Genomic DNA, 23,857 nt, shown 5'->3' with positions numbered 1-23,857 from the left:
ATAACTAAGGGTGAAATTATACACGTGATCTGTTTTTATTGATTTTTGGGGTGTACTTTTGCCGACTGTTTTCCTTGTTGTTTCTTCTGTTATGTTATGAATCAAATGCAATATTTGATTGTAAAACCAAGAAAGGGGTAAGATCTATTCGTAATTTGTTAGACAATGTGTCCGCAAGTTATTCATGTTTTGTTTCATTTCGTTTAATTGGTAAACTGTCCGATCTTTTCATATAGTGGTGCAATTTTTTCATTGTGATGGTACCATTATTTTTGAAGCTATTGTTTCACGATCTGTTCTCGTGAGTTATTCCGAATATTTGAGTTATTGGGGTCACAGTTCCCCCCGTTTTTTATGTTTACAGCGAGATCGAGCCAGTCAAACTATGTAGATCCGCATTGTCAGTGAAAATAGTATTTGTTATACCGAATTTTTGTACTTGTTCGATTGTTGTGACCGCTTTTTCTTCCTGATTGCGAGTATTGGAATTTTAGGTGTTGTATTTCTGCCCTCGTGGGAATGCCAACATTTTTCATTCCGATAATATTGCGAGATATCGTTCAGAAACTATTTGATTTGTAAACAAAATTCCACAATCTATATTTATTTAATAAATTGAAATGTCTAGTGAGTGCTAAGTACCAAGCACATAGTGAGTGATGCAAATTTGATCCGTATGGGTACGTAAATATAATTAACAAAATATTTTTGATCTTACATTGGCAAATCGACGATTGAGAAATTATAAAGGTGGCTTTTTTTGTAAACAGTATCGGCTCGTGGGAAATACCTACATCGATAACCTTATGAAATCGAAATTCTGCTTTTGTGGTGTATGTTTCGTTAGTATTATTTTCGTCCTTGTCCCCAAAGAAATCGGACTTAATCTAGTTTTTTTTTTTGCGTATTTCAATGCCGATTTGGATCGTTTACCTTCATAGATAAATATGCGACATTTGTTATTGTTCAATTACGTTGGATATCAACGAAAACGGTTCGAGTTTGTTTTATTTCAGTGAAATAATTGTGTTGTTGTTCTATACTCGTCTGAAATATTTTTACTTATGGAAAAAAACTCCCGTAATTACGAAAAATTATAAAATTCCCAAAGAATGCTAAAAACTAACCAAAAGTTTGTTATTATCTGTTGTTTTCAATTGTAGAAATTCGTTTTGTAGCTAAATTTGCCTTGTATTCTCTACATACTCACATGGAGTTTGAGCTCATATATCATTCAGTTAGTTTGTTTACACTCTGTTTCATTTCGTCTAATCATCTCGAATCAGTTTTGGAAATTTTTTGAATGATCGAAATATCAAAAAGGCTTGATTTGTTGAATGAAAAGTTAATGTATTCTGCATAACGATAACGTAGTTGGATTTTTATTTGGTGCAAGTGTTATTTTGGAAAAGGCATACTTTAAGGCTTTGCTTCAAAATTTGGGTAAATAATAATAATTTTGAGTTTGATCGACCAATTTTTTCTTTAACATTGTTCATCCTTAAGTGTTAAAATAAGGTAGACAAAACGAAAAAACTTCAAAGAATTTCTCGGATATACCGTCTCTTTTGAAGGTGTGAAATTCTTCAGATTCCTCTTGTTGAAATTCTCGACATTCCTTTGAGGCGTTAATGTTCCTACGGTTGTCAAATTACCTGCAATAAGCGCTTTTCAAAGACCCTTCTTCAGGTGCCTTCCTTATCGTTAACAGCTTTTTGAAAGATGAGATTCTTTCGAAATTTGCAGATAATTTTGTGCAGGGTGTTTTGCCAATTAGCTTTTATTTTCTCAAGTACCTTAACATTGTTGAAATTTGTATGCGGTGAGGTTTGAAATAGAGTTTATTGATTTTGAATTCCTCGTCAAGTAATTGTTATTTCATCAACTCCGAAAATTATAGAGGTAGGAAGTTACAGTGAAAAATGTTATATTGGATATAGTCGTTCCATTTAGAAATAAATGATTCAAATTAATTAAGTTTTTGGTCCATTATTTTCAATTATAATCTTTGTAATTATCAAAGAGAATATTTTTCAAAAATGAAATATTTGATGTGTATTGAAACAAAATTCCACAGTTACTTTTATAAATTATAAAATTAAATTCTACGAATAATTCAGCATAGTGAGATTTTTGCAAATTTTTGTCTTGAAGCGATTCCAAAGGTTTATTTTATTGTCGTTCATTCGGAGTTGGATATACATGGAGTGAAAACATGTCTGTATATGTAGTGTCGTTTTTATCAACCATAAAAACCATTTGGTAATAGTCATATCATAATACCAACATTTCGAAATAACCGATAAAGTTTGAACATCCACGTCCTGTAGAAAGTTGTCCTCATTTGAACGACACATGCCAGTACGAAAAAAGATTGTCATTTTTGGCATTTGTTGGATTATTGACATTCAAATTTCACCCACTCAGTCCATATTTATAGTGAGTGTACATAGGAATTCGGGACAATCGCATCATATATCCTATTCTACAAATTTTAATGGAGGAGACTGACTAATATAAAATGAACTATCAAAGGAAGTGCTATGGGCAAGCTTTGAAATTATTCACCAAGTTCAATATTTTTTATTTCTGGAGGGGAAAAATCTATAAAAATATTGATTGAGTTGAAGAATATCATTTTCTCCCGAATTATAAAGTTTTCAGATGAGGCGATCAACTTATGTTTCAATTGTGATGGTTTTACTTATGTGTCAGATGTCAAATTGACACGATTTAATTTTTTTCTATGAATATCACCATTCTTTAAATTAGGTATGCGTTAAAATCGTACATCGAAAGAAGGATAATCATTAATATATCTTACTCTACGAATTTCAAAGCAGGAAATTACATAAATAAAACTTGAACTTACAGTGGGAAATATTCGGAAAGTTCGACATTTTTTAATTCTATAGGCGAAAAATCCAGAAAAGAACTGATTGGGTTTAAGTATACAATTTTCTGTTGAATTATAAAATTTCCATTTAACGTGATTAGGTTTCATAGAGTAATAAACATAGAGAGAGGGAATATACGCAATTTTTACATGTCCCCAACATGGTTAGATTACGTTGTCGGATTGTGATATTTTTTCAAATCCACAATTTTACTATATCATTATGAATGTATTTTATATTGAATGAAATATATTTATCTGAGTGATTCCCGAATAAATATGCAAATTTGAATATTTGGAATCCGATATTTCTCCTAATTGTGGAATTTTTAGTAAGCAGAATATTTATTATTTTTTGTCTCTACCTGCTGAAATCCAAGCTTTGCAAACTTTTGCTCTCCTAGTGTCATCGGTTGTTTGACGTCGTTTGGCGCGCTTGAAGTTTTATTTTCAGAATTTCTGATATATTTAGGTATTTATTTCAATATTTTTTGAGTTAATATGAAACGTTGATTCACTATGGGATATAAGAAATGTGTTCTTTGTGGAGAAACTCGCGAATTAAGTGAAATATCGAATCACTCATATGTTTTCATTTCTGCGCGCTTCATGTCAAATTTGGTAGTTCTTGTTGGGGACAAAATTTGCTCACTGAAAATGACATATGCTCCCTCTATCTATGTGTATTACTCTGAGCATAGTATAAGGAACCTTCCTTATACTATGCTCTGAGTTAGGTTTCAATTGTGACGTCCGTGCTTATGCGTCAGATGTCAAAATGACATGTGATTCAAATATTTTTTATGAATCCTTACGTTATACGCCAACTTGACGTCTCATTCATACATTGGAAAAAGGGAAATGAAAGAATGAAATATTCCTTATTTGAGCAGGGAACTCGAACGAAGTTTTCAGAGAAATCTCCTTTTTCTATATGATAATAGGGTTGCTAATTTGAATTTGATTTATATTTTATTCAATGTCCTAAATGTTGAGCGCTCAAAAATATTTAGCAAAAAAATTTAGTCACATCATATGTGACTGGGCAAAATGACATACCTACTCATATTGAAGTAAAAAATGTCGCAGCTAGAACAAATAAAATCGAAGCAGATTTTTTCGTTTATCTCCTCATTCTCTGACTTGGAATGTTGGCAGACGAATTGCCTAAATGTTTTGTACAACAGTGCTGAACAAGTTCCAAAAGCTCAATTACCAATAATGACATTAACTTATTGTCTACCTCCTCCGTTCATTTAAACACAAGATGAATAAGAACGCCATCTAATTAAAACTGGTTTTTCTCAACCGTGATATAGAGGATGGAATTTTCTCTCGTTTTAAAAAAAAATATATTGAATTTACTGGATTCAATCGTTTCACATACCGAACAAAATATTTTCGATATAAACATAGCTTTCGGAGCAAATCGTTAAATCTTTTAAGAGAATGATCAGAGTTAACGAACCTGCTGTTTCTTTCAAATAATGAATATATGCGATATTTTAAAATGAATATTGTAACCAGACTTGAATGTTGTTTCAAATAGAGGAAATAATGAAAAAAAGTCGTTATACGTAGTTCAAACTGAATTTTGATCAGTTGAAGAAAAAAGTTACTTAGAAAACAATAGTAAATTCACATAATGTTGAAAATTTAAGACAACAGTCCTTTGTTTCCATTTCTCAACAAAAATGAAACACTGGTGTATGTGAAAATTATTGTTAAGATTCAGATTGATATTTCTAATCATAAACCATTGAATACTTAAAAAAAATGAATTGATGAGTTAAAATGTAGTGTAAAATACAAAAGATTGAATAATATGAATAATACAATAGTGAACACATAATATTTGGAAACTCTACCCAACGATCTTTATACAGGGTGTTTCCAAACTAGACGTGAACCTTGAAGGAGGTGTTAGTATTACTCATTTGCTGTAGATTGAGCAATATTCATTGATAACCGAAAATTAACAGTTCCCGAGCTTTTAAGTTCTTGTGTTTTTTGAAAAAATTCTCACATTCATTTTTCTACCTTGACCAAGTTTGATTTCAATTTTGGATTATTTCTATTAAAGAAGGATATGATACGTATAAAAAAAACAAAACTATGCTGTATTAGATGTTGAATAAGTATCAGTATGATTTGAAAGTTGGTATATGAAGAAAAGAATAGTGAATTTCCAATATAAATTTCAAAATTGCGTGCAATTTTCGCATTCCGCAATTATTTATGTATGACAAAATCATTTTAAAAACTGGCCAAATTCTTTCTTCAATTCCTAAAAAAGTTTTCATTAGAATATAGGCACTAGTTTTGTTTCAGCAGATTTTGATTTGAAAGGGGAAGGAAGCAAAGAAAGGAAAGCAATGAATTCATTGCAATAAAACCCAAAATTTCGGTAGAAAATGTATTCATAAATTATGTTTGAAATGAACTCCACCATTCCTTATTTCTTGAATCGTTACTTTCCGCCTGAAATATATATCAATCTTCTCGCTGCCTCGTTTATTCTAACGGTTTTAGATCCGGACTTCTCGCTAGTCACGAATATAATCCAAAATTATTACCAAATTTGGTAATAAAAAAAAAATTGACGAAAAACGTTAGAAATCTTTCAAATATCACAAGAACTCTAATATCTCGTAAACTGTTAATTAATCATAAAATATGACTCAAACGACTAATAACTAATAACTAACACGTCCTTCAGGTCTAATTTAGAAACACCCTGTATATCGCATTGGAATATAGGCCCTATGTTATATAGTTTCAGTAGAGCCTGTAATGCTCTACCTGAACTTTTATTTGGCGGAGAAATGAGGAATTTCTACATTTCAACCCTGGTGTGAAACTAGCTTGAGTCGTTACATTTTTTTTTTACCGAGGAATGCGGTTTTTGTCATATTTGGGGTATTTCGAATATTTTAGGACTTACACAGTCGCAATAAACTTTGCACCTCTGAGGCTTCATTTTTGAGGTATGTATCTACAGGGTGTTAAAATTGGATTAAGTCCTTCTTTGTTTTTATGGAAGGCTGAGTGATTTTTTGCGAAAAGTTTTCAAAAAAATTAGGAGAATTTTTGTTTTGCTTGACCTGAAAAAAGTTTTTCAGCGATGAAATTCTGACATTTCTCAAAAAGATAGCTTAGGAAATAAATATTTGTCGAATAGTTAATTGTTGATAGGAGGATCATACACGTATTTGTCGAAAATAAGCCACCAAAAAAGGGTGACAGATTAAAGAATTTGAACCGTACGTTCATAATTTCGAAATAATTTATTATTACGCATTGAATTCGTGAATTATGTCTGACTAAATCGATTTAACACCACTAGAATTAAGAGAAATTGCGAATAATGTTGCAAATCATTTCACTTTATCCAAATTACATTATATTGACAATTGACGTGTGTTGAAAATTGATAGGATCGAAAGTCAGTGTAGACAACCACAAAACGAAAAATATAACTGAAAACAATGCTGTAATGACTTCATTACAGTACACTGTTTTTAGTACTGTAATAAACTCATAACGATACTGAAATGGAGAAAAAACGTTTTAGATTTTTTCGAACAGAAGCCAGTAATTGTTCAGAAACGCCCTGTAATTCGAGGTCGAATCAAAATATTTACGATAAGCTTTCATAATCTTTCGAAAAAATCTTCGAAGATTTTTTCTCCAAGTCTTGCAGTTCTCGAGATGCTCCCAGCGAGAATCGAATCTGGAACACCCTCCAGACGTTTTCCCGAAACGCCCTGTATAAAGGTTGGCGCGTTGCACCCGAAAAGGGACCGTATGGAACCTTCACATGCCATCGGCAATCAGAGTACATAGACGGCACTTGGTGGAATGTTTTATTTTTAATGGTTTTCTCAAGCATCTGCTTGACACTCCGCCTCGACATCTGCGTCTGTTGGACCCTTAGGGCTTCAGGAATGCGAGCCTAGTACGCTCTTTCGTTTGTGCAAGAAATTTTACTGATTTCATATCTTCACGACGTTTCATTTTGTTTGGTCGTTTCGTGCGAGAGAAGCGTTCGAATATTTGAGAGAAGTGTGTTAAGTGCATGATGCGCGTTTGGACTCCTGATTGCGTTACCGGTAAGCAGAGAGGAAGTAGTCGTGGATAGCCGGAAGAGGAAGCTAATTCGTTATTTATTTATTGTTATTATTAAGCTGCGATAGTCATACTCGTGTAGAAGGAGGTATATTTTTTGTTGTTCGTTGAGTTTTTGAATCTTGTAGTTGTATACGATGTGTAGGATTTGCTGGTATATTATTTTATTTTATCTTATTCGCAGTTTTTTTTCATTATATACTTCCGAAATTTCAATAATCTTTGATAACTATACTCGAACAGACTGATATTTATATATTTTCATCTTGTATACGATGTGGATGTGCAGAATTTAGTGGCATACCTATTTCATTTCAATTTCTTTGCTTAATTTTTTTCTGTTTATGAATCTTTGAGTACTTTAAGATCTCTTGATTATTTCCGAATGGAAATAGGAGTTTTCTGTAGAATATTTTCTGGTTGCCTTTCGAAAATATTGTTCGTTTCATGATTTGCAGAATGTTCTGGTATATAGTTATTATTTTGCCTTTTTTCGTTTTTTAATCGAAAAAGTAAATCTTTTGAATTTGATTTGCCTTTGATAGTTATACTGCAACAGAATAGGGAGATTTTCTGTGGAATATTATCTGTTCGTCGGTCGAAAATGTTCGTTTCATAACATGCAAATTTTCTAGTATAAATTTCTCATTTTGCCCCTTATTTTTATATTTTAAATCTAATAGTGAACCTTTCGGATTTTATTAACCTTTGATAATTATTTTCCAGCAGAATCAAAATATTTTTTAGTTATCAAGTTGCTATTCGAAAATGTTGTTCATTTAAAGCATGCAGAATTTTCGGTCAACTACAGTTGTTTTATTTGCCATATTTGGTTTACTTATTTTGATAGTGAATCTTTCGAATCTTATTAACCTTTGATAATTATACTTGAGGATTTTCTGTCGAGTATTTTTTTGGGTTGTCATTAGAAAATGTGTTATTTATAGTAGATATGCAGAATTTTCTGGTCTATAGTTCATATTTTGGGTTACAAATTGTAATAGTAAAGTTTTGAAATCTTATTAACCTTTGATGATTATTCTTAAACAGAATAAGGAGTTTTTCTGTCGAATATTTTCTGGTTGTGGTTCTGAAATTGGGTTGTATTATTGATATTATAGTATACCGACTTTTCTGGTATTTATTTTTGTTTTAATTCTTAAAGTGTACAGGGTGGTCCTAAATTCATGCGCAAAATTCAGAAAGTGAATACTCATGTGAAATTAAGATTGGTCTTTTCTATAACAAAATTTCCTCAGCCCACCCTTTTCCGTGATATCACCCTTAAAAGGTGGTGACTAAAATTTTTTTTCTAAAATTTCAGTAAAGCTAGAAACTTGAAATTCTTTAATTTTTGTGCACTCGCAAAGGACTTACCAATGTATTTATACAATATGTTGCATTATACGGTGGAGAAATTATCAACTTCATCTCGAAAAAAGTAGGGTTTGCTGATTTCACCACCGTATAATACAACAGGAATATTGTAGAAATACCGTGGTTAGTATTTTGTGAGAGCACGAAAATTACAGAATTTCAAGTTTCTAGCTTCACTGGAATTTTAGAAAAAATAAAACTGAATTTTAGTCACCACTTTTTAAGGGTGATATTTCGGAAAGGGGTGGGCTGGGTAAATTTTTATATAGGAAAGACTCATCTTAATTTCATACGAGCATTCACCTCCTGAATTTTGTCGCATGAATTTAGAAACACCCCGTAATAACGTTTGATAATTATACTCGAACAAAATAAGATTTTCTATGAGTATTTTCTGATTGTCGTGTAAAAAAGTTGTACCTTTTATGATCTTCTATTTATATGACGTGATTGACGCATAAATGAACGAGTGCTCAGAAGCTACTGACTATACTAACAAGAAAATATCTTCTCCAATAATCTTTTTGAATTTTTCATGGTTCTGATGATTTATTCATTTCAATACCTTCAACTCAATATTTGGTAATTTTTTCAATATTCTTCTTGAATATTCTATGGTTCTGGTTACGCGATCAATATAAAATTCTGCACAAGGCTTGAAATTGTTATTCTACATCCAAACGTAAAATTTCATCTCGATCGAATATGTTGTTTTGAAATTAACAGAAAAAAAGATTTGGAACTGTCACTTTTACCGATCGTCCACTGAAAATTACAAGTTTCTATGTTCTTCCGTTCGAAAGATAACTTGCAGACAGACATATTCGTCATCAGTGAGGAGAACCTTATCGTTTAAGACCATTCCTTGCTCAAAATTCGAAAATTACAAATATTTGATAGAGATGATCGCTTAAAATATTTTATTGTTATCAACAAATCTGGTATCTTCGGAATTTCTTTCCTTTGCGTCTCTTTCTACCCGGTGTTGAATCCCATTGTTGAGCTCTATTCGAAATATTTTGGTAGCTTACAATAGAAATTCCACAGTTCAAACATATACTGGTATGGATTCACCAGTGGGAGAGGTCAACAACTCTATTGTATCTCTTCAATTAGATAGTAAAGTTAACCGATTCAAATTTTATCTATTCTGTGGGAAGAACCGATTCTTTGAGGGAATTAATAATTGAATTTAATTGACGTGTCCAGAACATTCCATTGTAGGCACTAACGATGAATTAAAAGTGGCGAATCAAACTTTCACTTTAAAATCGTATTCTCCGCTTGTACAAATTTCGATGTTTTAGCACTACACCTTTTAAACCAGAGGAGATAGACAAAATCTGATTAGAGAAGTATTCATTTTTGGCTACCTTCTGGATTCTACGTAAAAAAGTGCCTGTATAATGTTTCAATTTCAGAGCTTTATCATCAGTATTAGCGGAGATATACAATTTTTTCGATATCGCCATTTTTCCAATATTCGCTTATAACTCTAAAACGAAAGAAAAAATGAATACTACTCTTGTTAGATTTTCAGAAAAAGATAACGAAAATGGGGTTTCAGATTTGATCTATCTCCTCTTGATTTAGAAGTGTGCTAAAAAATCGTTTTTGACCATTTTCTGTTATTTATTTTGATAAGAATCATACGATGTTATATACTTTTGAAATCAGGAAAAATTAAGCTTTCAGAAAATGGCACAAAAATCTTGTGTTCCCATTTGAAAAAACATAACTTTGGGTTATAGCTTCGTAATTAAAAACCCTTTTGAAAATACGCACGCAGTGGCGTGCGTATTTTAAAACATTATATAGGCACTTTTTTACGTAGAATCCAGTGGGATTCTACGTAAAAAAGTGCCTATATAATGTTTTAATTTCAGAGCTCTATCATCAGTATCAGCGGAGATATAAATGTTTTTCGAAGTCGCCATTTTTCCAATTTTCGCTAATAACTCAAAAACAAAAAAACGTGGCCAAAAATGAATACTACCCTTGTTAGTTTCTCAGAAAAAGAGACCGAGAATGGGGTATCAGATTTTGTCTATCTCATCTAGTTTAAAAGTTGTAGTGCTAAAACATCGAAATTTGCCCACCCTGTACAACGAATCCTGCCAAAAATATCAAAACGCAAATATTTGAAGGAAATTCAATTGTTTCAGATAATATGGAAGACACAGAATCGCCTCTAGATGTCCTGTCAAGGGCAGCTACCATGCTCCAAGAAAACCAAGATGTGCTGTCACATTCAGGTAGGTTTTTTTCCCGTTTTTTTCGACTTGCTCGATTTCTCTGAATATGGCCAGTTGCGTGATGTTGAATAGTATTAGTCGTTTATCATGTTTTAAGACATCCTTATAAGAGAATCCAGTGACATTACTGACAGAAGTGTTACACCTTAAGAGAATTATATACATATGCAATGTGGTGATCTTAGAGCAATGATGTAAATCAACTGTGTCAGAGTCCGTGAGAGTGAACAGTGTTTTTTCTGTTATACACCAAAAAAGTTCCATGGGATTTATATCCGGTCAACATGATGGCCATGCCACAACTCGATTTTTACCGAAATAATCACAAAACGGAATTTTTTCGCTATATTATATATTGTGAAACACTTAAAATTATGAATAATTCTGCCATCTATTGCCATATAAGATTTTTGAAGGGGTTGCCACCATGGGCGCCCGCAGAAATTTTTCTCAGGGGGGGCAAAAAATGAAAATTATTGAAAATTGATAAGGCGTTCATGATTGTCGTAAGCGATATTAGTATTCCGTTTCTTTCTATTTCTGTTTTTATATTCATAAGTGGGAAGAGGGCTGTGCAAAATAAAAATTATGAAGTTTTCCACTTCAACATTTTTTTTAAACATCAACAACATAGGGTGATGTAAAATAATACGGTAACTCTTTCCAAAAAGAGTCACATTCAATTGAACAATTTACAAAAAAAATGAATATAAAAATATGGAGAACGAAATGAAATAATTGTTATAATTGCTGATAAATAAAGAAAAAACAACGAGTAATAACGAAATAAAAAATATATACATATATGTTCGATAAAACCATGTTCATAAAAATAATAAAAGAATAATAATAAATCTTGAAATATATAGTGAATGACACAAACAATGGAGTTTAAAACATGATACTAAAATATGATTCAAAATAGCACAGAATTGCTCCAGAATGTAAAAACAACAAACAAGTATATTATCTAAATTAACAAATCATAAATTGCAAAAAACAACTCATAAAAACAATATTAATTCTGAAGACAAAATACTTAATCGCTATACAACAGAGTAGGCATATTTTATTCTGATCTAAAATTTATTTCTGCGCTGAAACTACGCTCTATAGCACGAGTAGTACATGGAAATGTAAGGAGAAGAATAACATTCTTTGACAGCAGGAGAAAATTTATCCGATAAGATATTCAATTTTTATGTTTTCATCCATTTGTGGTTTAGATAAATACTCATTCCAAATGTTTAATTCACTTTCTAAATTTTCAATGTTATACATATTGCTGACCTGAGATGCGAAAGATTCAATATCTAGTAATTTTGAATTCTTTGGCAAAAAATTGAAGAAAGAAAAAAGCATTACATGTTCTTTCGAGAATCTCGTTTCAAGGTCTGAAATCAAATGATCTAAATATGGGATGAATATAGATTTTTCGAAGTAATCTTCAGCTGAATCTGCTTCATAATTAGATCTGTATATTTGTCTACCGCAAATTCGTGGTTTTCCAATCTCTATATTGAGACTCTGAGCAATAGTTGATGCTTTGGAAAAAAATTCTGTGAAGCATGCATCATCTGAGCGATGTTTTCCACATATTTCTATAATTAAATTTATATGACGGTGAAAATCTACAAAATTAATAGAAACACCTTGTAGTGTATTTGCTCTTGGTTCCAATATATTTGAATATTTACTTGCTACCGTCAAACAAATCACAAAAGTGAAAGAGTTTATTGCAGTCCATAACTGAGCAGCTCTTTTTGTTGATGAAGAATTCATTGAGATTTCTCCAGATTTTATAGCAAAAAGAGTTTTGAATATAGTATTGAAGTTTTCAGCGAAAACTCGCAGAGATTTATATTTAGCTGACCAACGAGTTTCACAAAACAAAGGAATATTTGGAATCAGATTTCTTCTTAAGGTACTCTCTCGAAAAAAGTCTATAATGTCATTAACGGTGCCAATGCTATTACGAATCTCAGTTATTTTACTGATGTCATTTATCACTAAATTCAACCTAGTGGAGGCACAACGGAAATAAATTGCTTCCTTGTACTTGTCTCTTATGATATTTTGAACCCTGAGAATTTCACCAGCCATTGGATCTCTAAATCTTTATCTCCAACGTCTACTCTGAATTTCAAAAGATCACTAAAATTTCCAGAGTTCTTGTTGCTGTCTCGTATAGGCATATCTTGAGTTCCGCAAAAAACTATTGTTTTTTATAATCTGTAAATTTTTTTCTATTTTCTCCAATACTTTTTTCGTACCTTCATCTATTAAAGACTATAGGAGAGTATATATAAGATGGATTTTTTTTTTAAATTGACACGCATGGATTGCGTTCGGTTCCACGATTTTTCTTCACCCAAGAAGTGCTCAACGCGTCTAAAAAAGTTTTCAATTCAAAAAATACCTTTGCCGATTATGGATATGTGTATAGTATATTAATATATTATGGATGTATTTATAGTAATTCCATTGAAAACTGGAAAATTGTTGTGAATCCATTACTTTCCTTTTTTCCTTGCCCTTTGGATTGAGAAAGTAATATTGAGGGTGTTGTTCTGAAAAATGAGGTAATCAAAATCTCAGGGGGGGCCATGGCCCCCCCTGGCCCCCCCCTGCGGGCGCCCATGGTTGCCACCCTGCCTGAGGGGATGATCGTATAACACGAATCCAGTTATACCAATCTATGTGGGCACTTTGTATAATAATTCTATAGGCGATAAAGATATTTCTTTTGTATGTAAAAATTCTGAAGTCTCTGAGGGGATTTGATGCCTAAGTATAACTTATCTGAAATAATGCTAGTAAGCTGTCTGAATTAGAAGAATCGAATTGCTTTTTTGTAAATTTGCTAATTTCAAAACAATCACACAACTTTTGCATTATTGTCGTAGAATACGGATCTGCAATGAAAAAAGGGGTTTCCATTTGAAATTGCAAAGTTGTTCCCCTTCCTCCCCACAAGGGCGGAGTGAATTGAAAAGGTTTTAGCATAAACAGACTTTCTCCTTAAATCCGAAAATATTTCGTTTGAAACATTTCTTTTTCGAAATATTTGAATGATTCAATTTGAAAAATTAATCCGGTATAAATGAAAAATACGCGTTAAGATGTTTTATTTTTTTGCATAAAAATGGCGCCCTACACGAAACAATAGATTAAAGATTTTTTGTCAAAAATTGAATGAATAATTCGAGAACGATTTATAGCTTGAAATATGCCAGTGGCGTGCCATTTTTTCTTTAAAATATATCATTCCCGTATGCGTACCAGTGATGAACATAAAATTCTTAATTGCATGTCAATAAATGAGCAATAACTAACTACCTCTAAGATTTCATTTGGATACAGGCGTCGCCAGGGTTCAGGGGGTTCAAAGAAACCACCCCCTTCGAAATGTGGAAGACGTCAACATGAATTAAAATAAAATAGGCAAGCTATGCCATATTCATGTTTTAGCACGAAAGTCCGTCAAAAATCACAATAAGAATGTTGGTACAATCCCAACACTAATTTATTTCTCAGAAAAAAATTGTTATTATCACTTCTGCATACGCCCTTGTTTTGAAACCCCCCGAAACTGAAACCTGGCTACGCCCGTGGCATGTTCTCATTATTTTTCATGCAGAACCACCCATTGAATTTTGTTGCACTTATTCACTAACACTCTGCATAGATTTTCATAAAATTCGATGTGAATGTCTGAATCTGAAACGAACCACAGAATTCAAACGAACAAAAAAGGCGGGACTACCTTACGTCAGATCGACAATGACTTTCGATTGGTCGAACGTCTCAATCAATACTACACGTGACGATGACGTCGCAGCCTCGACGTCAGTCATTGGTCTCTTTCGTTTTTGTGACATTGACGTCAATTAGTTTTTGTGACATTGACGTTAATTCGTTCGAATCTGCACGTGCCGAAAACACGCGCTAGCAACGCCGCAGGGACGAAAATCGACCGCGTTGCTAACGAATTTCGACGGAGTGTGTTTCCATGGCATTTACACATTACCTTGAGCCGGCCAGGCTTGAGTTAGGCCATCGACACCTTCGCTATCTCAATTATGGCTGAAAAACGCATCGAAGCAAAAAGTTTATCTGGATCCAGATAGTGCGAGTCAATATCTCAGCAGCAGCGCGGCTCATGAGAGTAACCCACGGTTATTGCGACCTCAAATTCGCGTCACCTTCCCGGCTTCTCGTCGAGAGGAAACACGGTTGCTTTGTTTGGATGGGAGGCAGGGTTGCCGGATCGTTTGCGACATTTTTCCCCAGTTGAAATTTGGAAAATTCTCCGAAATCGCGGATTCGGCAATTAGAATTTCTTTGACATGCTATAAAAGTGGCCCTTTTTGCACTTTTAGCTTTTATTTATTACTTCTTCGTAGAATATTTCAAATCGTCAACACAACGTTTGACGAAATAATGTAAAATTCGTAACATGGTGGGCTTGAACCCGCGTTGAAGGTTAGAGCGCCAATCAGTAAGTCATTGCTCTTTGTAGGTAAATCGTACTTTTGATGATCATATCGAAAATAATACAGGGTGGTCCAGATTTTAGTGCAATAACTTTGAGGTCGGATAGAACAACTTTTTTTATGAAAAAAATTCCTATAAACATATCCTAACAAGCTTTGTTTTCGAGATACAGGGTATTGAAGTTAGAAAAAAGAAACAGTTTTTTACTTATAACTCTAGTATTATTACATTCATTGTTTCAATTCGTAGGTATTGAAGTCTTGATAATTTCGAATTGGGTAAGTGTCTCCTGCCAAAATTATCCAGTGGCGTAGATATAGGGGTGCGATGATCCTTTCGTTATTGAAAAACTACACCACTGTCTTTTTTCGAAAAAAATGTTTCATTTCTGAAATTAACAGAGCTTATTTGAGAAAAAAATTCTCTCGAATTATTTTCATAGACTTAACCATTTCCGATATCATCGAGTACAAATAAAAGTCTATCCTCGAGTCTATCCACAAAAATCTGTAATAATTAATTTTTCAAATTTTCCCATTATTGATAACTGGAAGTACTAGTGTAAAACAACGGTTGCAGATGTCATTTAATTGAAAATTCCAAAAAAAAATTCATCAGACACTCAAACAATAAAAAAATATTCACAATTTTTCTTATTTTTGAGTGTCTTTCAGAAATGTTCAATTGAACGCCATCTGACCGCGTTATAACACATTACGTCAATTTTTGTACTTTCGTCTATCACCAATGGGAAAATTTGAAGAATTAATTTTTGTAAATTTTTGTGGATATTATTTGCTTTGTAATCGATTGTTTCAAAAATGGTATATTCTATGAAAATGATTCAAGAGACCTTTTTTAAATGAAGCTCTGTTAATTTCAGAAATGAAACAATTTTTTCGAAAAAACGGCAGTGGTGTAGATTTTCAATAGGAAAAGGATAATCGCACCCCATATCTACGCCACTGGATAATGTTGGTCGGAGACACTTATCTAATTCGAAACATTACATTATCAAGGATTTAATACCTAAAAATTAAAACAATACTAGAGTTATAAGTGAAAACTGATATTTTTTTTCAAATTTAACACCTTGTATTTCGAAAACGAAGCTTGTTGGGATATATGTTTATAGAAATTTCTTTCCATGAAAATAGTTGTTCTATCGGATGCCAAGGTTACTGCACTAAAATGGACCAGCTATATATTATAAAATACATAACTCCGAAACTATATGTGATAAGACTTTACAGTACTTGGTATCATCGTAGCAATATACAGGATGTTCCTTAATGATGTGCTAATATTTAAGGTGGCGATTCTTCAAACCATTTTAAGAAAAAACTACATAAGAACGTAAACGTGCTAACTTTTGATATGGGTGAAGTTCCACCCACTCTAAGTACCGCCTGCTTCTTGGTCCTTCCTAAGATGCATAAAATCCCTGGTGTGTGTACTGATTCGATTTTGTTTGAGATTTTTTGAGGTATTCACTTGTTGCTTTAGTGTTCTGCTTCACCAGAGTTTTGTAAGGTGGCGCTTTTCAGAACTTTTCGAATTCCCGCTGTCTGCCTGGCGCCGTTTAAAAATGAAATACTGATTTTGGACTTCACAAACTTTGACAATAAATTACAATTCATATGAATTCATTATCGAATTTTTAATGAAATGAATGGAATATAATGATAGAGTATAAAAGATTGTTACGAGCATAGAATATAAAATATTATTGTTCTGTACTCAAAGGTCACGAGAGCCGAGAATCGAGAGAAATGTCAAATATAAACGATGTATGCGCCATCTGAAACAGACGCGATCTCTCGAAATCAAGTAGGTATAAATCAGAAAAATCTCCCGTCTGAAAGTTTTACCGGCATAAGTAAGTAGGCACATCAGGTTTTCTATGCATCTTAGTCCTTCCGTTCTATAGTTTTCTTCTAGACGGACGGACATAATCGGAAGACGAATTCTTCGTCAGCGGGCTGAACCTTATCGTTTTGGACCAATCCCGGCTCAAAATTGAAGAAAACTGAAGACATTGCGATCGTTTCGGAGAACAAGCGCTTAAAAAAATAAAATTTCTGTTAACGGAAATCATTCGATCGGACGCACTCTAAAAAACACGTAAATTCCAGGAAAAGGCAATAAATCCGAATAAATGAAACATTTTCGGAATGAGCGAATGTGTCGTATAACGACAGATGGATATGCACGGTTGCCAAATGAGCCGTCAAAGCGATCTTTATCCGATACGGTCAATTAGACGGCGGATGCGGAAACGCTAAACGATTGTGAATAGTTTCCTTTGTTCCGTTTATAGTTTCCCATTCATAAAGCCGGGATACCCTTGGACTCGACCCAAAATCCATCCGCGGATCACGTGACACTCGTCGACTCGCCGGCCGGATGGCTCTTTTCACGCGAAAACGGATTTTGAAAAAAAAACGTATTGGAAATTTATAGATTTTGAATTTTATTCTTCTGTAGGAACATCTTGTTTCGAGCCTTTAATCAAACCTAACTTAATCCCAGCAGACTTGGGAATTTTCTGGCTTTCTTCAGCCGTGACAATACACTTTACACAATAGGTTCCGGGCCCAAGAAATAATTTTTTTTTTTTTTTCGAAAATTTGGCTTCATTGGGCTACATCGTTATCTTCAATGCCCCTCTAACTTTTCAATACCTTTTCTGAAGAATATTCGTCTCTGCTCTCGAAGTAGCGTTCAACCTCGGCGATCACTTCTTCATTAGAGCCAAATTTCTTTCCCTGGATTACCTACTAACCGTTATTGTCGATGGACAGAGTCTGTGTAACGCTTATCAAGCGTGCTTTTCCCTTGGAAAAACAGCGTTCCAAAAATACAAGTAACTATTTTTCATCTATTTTTCAAACAACAATGAATGTAGCGTCACTTTATCAGATCTCGATCCAGAAATAACTATATGTTCCAAAATTTTGAAACGCATCTTTTGAAGCTCGGTACTAACTAGAAAAGGAAGTGGGATGGCTCTGGCGGTGCCATCTATGTTGGGATTCACGGCTTGACTTGATATTCAAGTTACTTGATAAATAAATACTTGGCTTGACATTGAAAAACTATTACTTGACTTGAACTTGAGTTGATTTCAAGTGAAGCCCAAATCAAGTAGCTTGAATATCAAGTCAAGCCGTGAATCTCTATATCTTTGCGTCAAGCCCGGGATTTATTGATTGACGTGTTTGTAAGATTTTCCATCTGTCGTTTCGCCTATGACTTAAGTAGGCATCTTCAGAGGTTCTTAGGTTGTAGATTATAATGTTTATTGACTTAAATAAACATGTAGATACCGCGATCCGCTAAATACCGGGGTTTATTTTAAAGTACATATTGTTAGGCAATACATTCACTGGCCCCAAAGGAATTTCTGAAAAATTGAACAACCCTTGTATAATCGAAATATTCTGACATCCTCCAAGTACCTCTCTCTTGTATGTCAAGGCAAAAATTTGTTCCGTCCATCAGTATTACTAACCTAGATATCGAAGTATGAACCACTTCATTCCGCTTAGCCCCTACATCAATTCCAACATTAAGAATGCACCCGTCGGTTGGAAAACGCCTATAAAACACCTGTTATGGCGAAACGCGCTTCTGCGATAAAGCCGCGTTCACACCTGGTCGGCGTAACCGAGCAGCTTACTGTGGAATATTGGACTAGTTTAGTGATGTTGATAATACTATATTTGACACGATATAATTAAAATATAGAAGAAAACTGATAAATCAGTGAAAGAATTTTGAAAATCCACCAATAAATCCAATTTAAATTTACGTATTTTAGCGCGGAACGTCTTTGGTCTCCAACTCGTCTGTGACGTCACGCCACTTGCCTGTGATCGCTACACCATAAATTACGTTTAAATACTTAGCCGCGCCAAGGCTCTCGCGCCGTTTGTAGTTGTACAGTGTAGTTTTAACTCGAGTTTTGTTTTTATGTCACCATAATGGAAGAAGGCTTCGTGAAAGGACAAAGTGACAATTTGCCTAAAATAGATATATTCGCAGTGATGGAGTTTTTTTCTTAAAATCCATCCTATGTCAGTGCTTAAATAAAAGGAGTTAAACTTTTCAAGTAAGTATCTACTTTTGAGTTTGCTCCATCATTGTTCAACTTATAACGATGATTTATTTAAAAAAACGTTTCATAAACAGTTTGTAGTTGAGTACTGGTTGTTGAAGTCTATCCATTATGAATGGCAAAACATATTTATGTGAGGAGTAAAAAGTAAAAAGAGAAAAAAGTAATGTTTACGGCCCGTATAAAAGCCGGTATGAATCACAAAACACGACAAGAACGGTACAAGTGATTGTACACCAATGAATTCGTAAGCATTCTGCGAATACCAGTCGCCTCGTGTAAGTGGCGTGATGTCACACACTAGACTATGAAATTATTCTTCCAAGCGCAACTTCAAAGTCCTATAACTTTTTCATTTCTAGAGATATATCAATGATTCTTCCACATGTTTGTTTCATTTTACTTGAATTTTTAGAATTAATCCTTAACGAAAAAATGAAAACTAGTCCATTGACCACCCTGGAGCGTTAGCTCGATGGATCCTTCGAAAAGAACCAAGGTATCCATTCTCGTAACAAATCCTTATCTGACCTAGAAGTCAGTAATGTCATGTAACTTATGGCTAGAGTTTACAAATTGACTGCTTTGGTTGCTACGGAATAGTGGTATTGAAGGAAATGAAAAAACATTCTAACAATATGCCATTCCTACTGTTCTTCTGAAATTTTAAGAAACAAATTTAATAAAAATACTTTCTCGTTTTTGTAAACCTAAACTTTTCAAGTGAATCTTTAAGAGCTTCAGTTCACATGAAAGTCCCACTTCAATTATCGATAAAGATTTCACCCCCTAAAAACTTTCTCACTTTTTGCTAATGCCCCGTATGTAATATTGATTTCATTTGAATTTGAATTCTGGCGATGCGTTCTCAGACAATTTTCAAGGCGTTGGATTGCGGTGTTTCATCCCGGGAACACGGGTGGAATCTAACGTATGGCAATTCAGTGATCCCTGCCATATACACCTGCTACACCCACATCGGAACTTGGTGGCTGCGTAGAATGGCTGGATGCCTTTCTTCTGAGATTTGCGCAGCCTTCGACGTTATCTCTAGGGTTAGCAAAGAGATGAATCATAATTAATCTTCCAGCATGCAATGATGGGGTCGAAAAAGAATCTCAAAATTTGTGAGCAGTATTGTTCTGAGAGTCTGGCAACGACATTTTCATTTGATTGCTTTTAACCGCTTGTTAAAATTAATGAACTATCTGCTAATCTACTGTATGTGACATTAGGCTGTTAGTGAATGATTGCGACAAACTTCAGGCGATGATTTTATATGAAAAGGTAATGAGTTTTTGCTATATAATTTTTGTTCGCGAATGCTTCATATTTTGCGATACGGTTTGTTAAAATGTGTTAAAAATTGACTGTGGTCCAACGTAAACTTAACACTTCGATTTTCCGGCTTTGAAATGAAAATGTGAAAAATCTCTCGGACCCGTCAATTTCCGATTCGAGGGGGAATTACTTTTCTGCTCTTCACATCCTCGTAACTGTATCTCCCTAACAAGGGTGAGTACAACCCCTTGATTTTGAATAGGGATGAGGGGTGTTGCGATGCCTCATTTTGAAGATTTTATCGAGTATTATCTGATTCTGGAATTTCGTTTCAAAAGGACCCCGCACGTTTAGTATGGGAAATGGCTTTCTGTGAATTTGGCTGAATTTTTGATATGTTGTAGTTCTTGATGAACTGATCCGAAGTGTCCATAGCCACAAAGCTCAAAAATGGACAGTTTTCGAGATATGGAGATTTGAAAATGGATTTTTTGAAATTTTCGGGGTTTTTGCTCATCAATCGGGGAGCTCTCATTTCTGGTTTTGATGGAATTTGAATGTTCGGCGGCCAGAACCCGACTGAGAAATGACCTTCCTTGGTTAAATTAAGCACCGCCATCGATAATTTTTTATACACTGCTCCACTTTGGCTATGAAATGAGATACAAAATCCAAGATCTTCCATACATCTTTTCATGCCACAAGATGACGCCAGAATAATTCACATGACCGAGAAACGACATATTGTGAGATTTTTTTAAAAGAGACCATAATAACTGAATTCTCATATATCTGATGTCCAATAATATCAAATATGTATTCATTCGTATGTGTGAAGTTCAAAAAGTTCATAAAAAAAATTGTATTTTCAAGAATTCGTGGGTTAATATCGGGCATCAGATATATGAGGATTCAGTTATTATGGTCTCTCTTAAAAAAATCTCACAATATGTCGTTTCTCGGTCATGTGAATTATTCTGGCGTCATCTTGTGGCATGGAAAGATGTATGGAAGATCTTGGATTTTGTATCTCATTTCATAGCCAAAGTGGAGCAGTGTATAAAAAATTATCGATGGCGTTGCCTAATATAACCAAAGAAGATCATTTCTCAGTCGGGTTCTGGCCGCCGAACATCCAAATTCCATCCCAACCAGAAATGAGAGCTCCCCGATTGATGAGCAAAAACCCCGAAAATTGCAAAAAATCCATTTTCAAAGCTCCATATCTCGAAAACTGTCCATTTTTGAGCTTTGTGGCTGAGGACACTTCTGATCAGTTCATCAAAAACTAAAACATATCAAAAATTCAGCCAAATTCACGGAAAGCCATTTCCCATACTAAACGTGCGGGGTCCTTTCTATCGATAACGAAATGACAAGTAAAATACTAAAAAAATACCTTTAAAATGTATCGGATACGACTAATATTCTCGAGATAAATTCCACATTGCCTCTTTCACTATTTTCGTAGGTAATTGCACAAGTGCATCAAAATTACCGATAATTTGCGAAATTATCCGGTCATTTTGATGCACGAGTGTAATTCGGGGGAATATTTCCCGAATAAACTGTTACATCACTTGTCAAACTGATGTAGAATGGAATTGCCATAGATTCGAACTGTGTAAGATGCATAGAAACTATGCATCTATGAACAGAACAATTATCGCAGTGCAGTTTCGCTTCCTACAATGCAATTATCGCTGTAATTTTCGATAATTGTTCTCCAGATACATAGAATTTTTGACAGGAGGGAAATATTCGTAAGTAATTGCACAAGTGCATCAAAATTACCGATAATTTTGCATGACAGCGTGTTGTCATAAAAACTGCATGAGTTCATTTTCTTCACTGCTCTTGTTATAGAAAGCTCAATTTTGCTGTGCTCATCAACAGTTGAAACCATAGAAATATTGAGACTCTTAGGTAAAAAAAGGTTTTTGATCATTTTCTGTTATTTATTTCAATACAAACCATACAATGTTATATATTTTCGAAATCAGGAAAAATTAAGTTTTCAAAAATGGCACAGAAATATAGTGTTCCCATTTGAAAAAACATAACTTTGGGTCATAGCTTCGTAATTGAAAACCCTTTTGAAAATACGAGCACGCCACTGGATTCTTCGTTAAAAAGTGCCTGTATAATGTTTTAATTTCAGAGCTCTATCGTCAGTATTAGCGGAGATATAAAAGTTTTTCGATATCGCCATTTTTCCAATTTTCGCTTATAACTCGAAAACAAAATAAGTTGGCCAAAAATGAATACTACCCTTGTTAGTTTCTCAGAAAAAAAAACCGAGAATGGGGTATCACATTTTGTCTATCTCATCTGGTTTAAAAGACGTAGTGCTAAAACATCGAAATTTGCCCACCCTGTACATCCAATTTAGGAGCACCGATTAATCTAGGTCTTCGTTCGCATCGATCGAGTGTGAACGAAGCTTAGGACGCGACGAAATCGAAACTTTTACGATTTGAAGTCGCTGAAAGAGAGAGAGAGACGTGAAAATGCCGACGAAATTCCTTGGGGCGATAGAGGTATGCGTCCCTGACGGTGGGTCTCGATTTCCGCCGCTAATTTCTCAATTGAAGCTGTCGCGATACGCGAATTGTTGCCATACCGAACGCTAATCTACGACTCCCGAACGTCTCGAGCACGGAGCAGACGACAGGACGAGAAGAGATGGGGCTTCTACTCCGTCAATCGGACCGAAGGAATGTTGAATGGAAACGCGAGTACGAGAAACGGATGGATTGCGGGACGTTTCGAAAAATACCGATTGACGTTGAAAGGGTAATATTCAGCGATGGTTACGAATTGTTTTCGATACGTAATACGTCACGGGTTTGACGCATAGATGGCGGCTCGGGTTACATAATACTTCTTGTTACACCACATTTTTCGATAGGGTTTTCTCTGCGGATTCAATTTGATTCTGTACGGTCGATTCTTTCAATTTTTGGAAGTAAAATTCGTGTTAGGGGTTCACGGCTATACTTTGATATTCAAGCTACTTGACTTGAGGTTGACTTGAAATCAACTCAAGTTCTAGTCAAGTAGTAGTATTTCAATGTCAAGTCGTCAAGTATTTGATGAATAAATACTCCACTTGACATTGAAAAACTACTATGCTCTTGACTTGAACTTGAGTTGATTTCAAGTCAAACCCAAGTCAAATGGTTTGAAATCAAGTTAAACCTTGCATCCCTATTGCGAAGTTTACTTCCAAAAATTGATATTTAAGCTACTTGAAATCAAGTCTAGTTCTAGTCAAGTAGTAGTTTTTCAATGTCAAGTCAA

General features: G+C 34.2%; 1 protein-coding gene across 6 annotated transcripts in view; it reads left to right on the top strand.

The window, feature by feature from the left end:
• The window catches only part of LOC123680679 (transcription cofactor vestigial-like protein 4), a 56,123-nt gene that overhangs the window by 428 nt on the left and 31,838 nt on the right, over positions 1-23,857 (top strand). For 2 of the 6 annotated variants that reach the window (XM_045618695.1, XM_045618698.1), the window contains exon 2: positions 10,567-10,656. In XM_045618695.1, coding sequence (XP_045474651.1) covers positions 10,567-10,656 — 90 coding nt within the window. Of the gene's footprint in view, positions 1-118; positions 138-408; positions 681-6,962; positions 7,009-10,566; positions 10,657-23,857 lie in introns of those variants that run through there. The other 4 variants (XM_045618701.1, XM_045618702.1, XM_045618699.1 and 1 more) reach the window with 4 other exon arrangements.

The sequence above is a fragment of the Harmonia axyridis genome, chromosome 5, assembly GCF_914767665.1.
Source record: "Harmonia axyridis chromosome 5, icHarAxyr1.1, whole genome shotgun sequence".
Lineage (NCBI taxonomy): Eukaryota > Metazoa > Arthropoda > Insecta > Coleoptera > Coccinellidae > Harmonia > Harmonia axyridis.
This window is presented reverse-complemented; position numbering and strand designations above follow the sequence as displayed.